This window comes from Dryas octopetala, chromosome 2 (genome assembly GCF_963921425.1).
Source record: "Dryas octopetala chromosome 2, drDryOcto1.1, whole genome shotgun sequence".
Lineage (NCBI taxonomy): Eukaryota > Viridiplantae > Streptophyta > Magnoliopsida > Rosales > Rosaceae > Dryas > Dryas octopetala.
The window spans coordinates 22,495,793-22,499,537 of record NC_141367.1 but is presented as its reverse complement, the minus strand read 5'-3'; the positions used below and the strand labels follow the sequence as shown (position 1 = coordinate 22,499,537).

Below are 3,745 nucleotides of genomic sequence, written 5' to 3'. Positions count from 1 at the left end.
CCCATCTAAGAAGGTTCATTTAAGTTAGAGGGGATTCACTAAGCCCCATTTTTTTTTAATCCCAAGCTCACCAAACATGAGCTTAAGGTCTTAACTAAGCCAATCCCTATTAAGAAGGTAAAACAAACGGGCCCTAAACGTTACCAATTAATAAAGTCAAGCCTATTCAACACTGAAGAGCCAAGAGTTGAGCAAGAATTGGGCTAATGGGCTTAAAGCATGTCTTCATTAAATGGGCCTGTCAACTATATTACTAATTTTTAATCAACAATTAATTCAGTACAGGAATATCAGAATATGTATAAACCCATTATTAAGAATTTAAGACAGAACCATGGCCAAAAAAAACAAAAGAATTTAAGACAGAACAGAAGCAGAAGACACCAATAATGCAGGTTGCAGGAGACACAAATTTGAACAATTTAGTATTAAAAAATCAACATATATATATCAAAATTTAAGAATTAAAATATATTTGCTGCGTGTCATATGGATCCTTCATTATTTATATGTGTAATGTAGCTTCCACACTCTTTTTAACTGCAGCCAATTTATTAGTGTGTATGACCACAGCCACTTCTTTTTTTTATTTTTTGGTAACAGACCACAGGCCACTTTCAAGTTAATAATTATCACGTGCAAATTATATGTTTTATAAAACGTGAAGGCAAAAAGGAAAGGAAAGGTTATTTTCGACAAGGAACTGGTCGATGACATCATAGTGACTTCAACTCCCATTGCACATTATCATGGAAGGAGAATTAAATTGTTCATGAAAAAGATTATGAAACCCCATGCATGCAAATATTGCAAACCATGCATGCAAATATTGTCCACCAATATTTTCTAGAATGATCAAAATAACCACGTACGTTATTGTAAGATTAGTTCATTAATTTATATTAAACAGGAAATTAGAAAACATTACTTAATTTTCTATTCTATAGGCAATTTTTCTTGTTGTACTTAATTTTATTTCTCACTTATGAGTTATGCCCATCATATATATAATAGGGAATGAATAAAATTAGAAAATAAAAAAGAGGAGATGGGGAAGAAAACATTATGATGAGATGTGTGATTTAATTTGTTGATTAATAATTAATCTAATTAAGCATGCAATGCATAAGAGACAAGTGAGGGAATGAAGAGATGATATAGAAAAGAAGAAAATGAATAGAATAGAGAGAGAGAGAGAGAGAGAGAGAGAGAGAGAGAGAGGAGAGAGAGAGAGAGAGAGTTCACTTCACGTAGATGGAGCTAGCACTTTTAATGACCACCCACTACTACACAAAACATGCACCTCAAAAATCTTAGGCGTGACAAGCCAAGCCTAAAGTGGGGTGCATTATCATCATCATCATCATGCTCAATTCCTCATCCATGCTTAATTCCACGTCATCTCCACTTTTATCTTTCTACACAAGTGAACTCCACATTGATCATTTGGCCAAAAAAAAAAACTCCACGTTGATCATCATCGATCACCAATTCATAATCAACGTCATTCTCGCCACCTCACTTCACCGCTCCACCCATCTATCAATCACCCACCGTCACCTGCCCTAAAATTTTCACCTAATCTTCTAAGCAGCAGCATGCACTACTTCTTCCCTACTTATTATTCCGGCGAGCCACCGTGAACGTTTGGAACACGACGGTGCCGGCTGCCGGGAACTCGTCCACGGCGCAACTCCGGCACTTCAATCCGAGCGGCTCCAGAGCCCCCACCACACGCGTCCACACCTCGTGGCTCGAGCACGTCGTCGCCACCGACATCTTCGCCGGCCGGAAAATCCCGACCACCTTCTGCAACACCCGAACGACGTCGTCGCCGTCGTCGTAGATCGACCCGACGCACTCGAAGCTCGCGTAGCTGTACCCGTCCTCGGGAGTCACGTGGATCGTGGAGTGGCGGTCGCCGTCGACGATCCCATTCATGGAGTAACCGCACGGATCGAACGCGAAGTCGCAGATGAGAGCTCCGGGATTGATGTCGGCGATGCCGGTGATCTCCGTCATCTCTTTTCCGGCGGTGTCGCCGTTCTTACCGTCGCCGGGGCGGCGAAAGAAGTTTCTGGCGAGGTCGCGGTCGAGCTCCGTCATGCAGATCTCGATTGTGTAGACGTCGTCATATTCGGGGAAGCACGTGACGACGTGGTTTGTGGCGGAGGCGGAGAACACGTGCCATGCATGTGAGGGGGTTTTAGAGGGCATGACGGAGGCCTTACGGAAGCAGAGGTTGGTTGGGAGACAGTTCTCCAAGAAAACGACCTCGTTTTGGAAGCTGTTGTGGGGAAAGGGCTGCGCCCTGGGGAATATGAAGGTGCCTCGGGTGTACCTGCAGGAGCAGAGCGTGAGGTTCAATCGCTGGGCCGCGAGGCGGAGGAGTGGAGGGATGGATTTGAGGAGCTGGGTGGTCCCACATGTCTTGATGATGATTTTTGTGGGGTACACGAAGAGGCTGGACTCGGATAACACGTAGGCATCGAAGTATTGATTTGCTACGGCCGAGACCACGGTGCACTGAACAGCATGTAGGACTTGCTCTAGGGACTCAAAGTCAAGGAGCCTAAGACCAAGACCAAGAGTGCCCTTATTGTTAGGGTCGTCCCCAAAGAAGTGAAGCTCCAAACGCTTCTCAAAGCCTTCAAAACCAGACACGGCCATTGGGAAAATTGGGCACAATGAAACAAGAAACAAACAAGTACCCAACCAAGCTAACCCAAATGGCCAAATGCTGAAGAACCCAAATACCCAAAATGAAAGTTTAGAGAGAGAGAGAGAGAGAGAGAGAGAGAGAGGGTGATGTGAGGGAGTGGAGGTGAGAGAGAGAGGTGGGGTGTGGGATGGGATTTATAGGTAGGTGGGATTGGGGGGTGGGGAGTGAGAGTGAGAGTGTGAGTGAGAAAGAGAGAGTGGGGGATCGATGTGGAAGTGAGGGTTGGGGTTCGGGGCATGCGGGTGAGGCAACCAAGAATCATGATTGCAGGCATTATGAAGTGAATAAGATGTGATGATATTGATATATGCTTGCTTACTTGCAATTTTTATTTTTGTGTGCAAAATCTTTCAGCAGTCACAGAGAGACTCAGAGGAAAGATAGTCATAGATAGCTACAGCCAACGGATTTTATGCCCACGCCTATTAATGTTTAAATATATATTATGTATATATTTTTAAGGATAATTTAATGTTTGTTTTTTTGTCAACTTTATTGTATCTGAACCCTGCACTTCTAGCTCCACTTTGTTCCAGTCAGCAGCAGGCAGTCACTGTTCTTCTTCTTTTAGTGCTACTGCTACCAAACCCAACACTGCATTGTCATATGCCATAATTTTGATTAAGATTGACAAACATATTTTATCCAATTAATTCATTCTTTTCTACATTTTGATATGTTAAATGCTGAGATGGGTACCAAAGTTCTCTCCTGCCGGCATTTCCTTAATTAGCCATTTTAATTTGCATTTGTTTCCAAATAAGGCCTAGTCTAGGGTGAGGAAAAACGAGGGGGAGCGAAGGTCGAACTCTAATTTGGTGTCGGTTAAATACTATTTGTCACTAAAGCTACAAATTAACCCTCAAAATGTATAGTTTCTATCCCCTGCCTTTTATTTAAGAAAGGACTAAAAAAACAGGGGAGGTCCTTATTCCTTAACATTAATTTATGAATTCATCAGTTGGTGCATGTAGGACCAAGAAACAACATCATCAGTTGGCCTAGTAATTTGTAGTGATTGTA

General features: G+C 42.7%; 1 protein-coding gene across 1 annotated transcript; it reads right to left on the bottom strand.

Moving 5' to 3' along the window:
• Positions 1-1,245: 1,245 nt before the first annotated feature.
• BUD2 (Adenosylmethionine decarboxylase family protein) lies at positions 1,246-2,767 on the bottom strand. Its single transcript, XM_086233420.1, has one exon. The coding sequence runs from the start codon at positions 2,668-2,670 to the stop codon at positions 1,615-1,617; it is 1,056 nt and encodes a 351-aa protein (XP_086089546.1). The 5' UTR covers positions 2,671-2,767; the 3' UTR covers positions 1,246-1,614.
• Positions 2,768-3,745: the final 978 nt, after the last annotated feature.

Bases quoted from the DNA above. Each gene is read 5' to 3' on its own strand.
- BUD2 (XM_086233420.1), bottom strand. From the start codon at position 2,670: ATGGCCGTGTCTGGTTTTGAAGGCTTTGAGAAGCGTTTGGAGCTTCAC.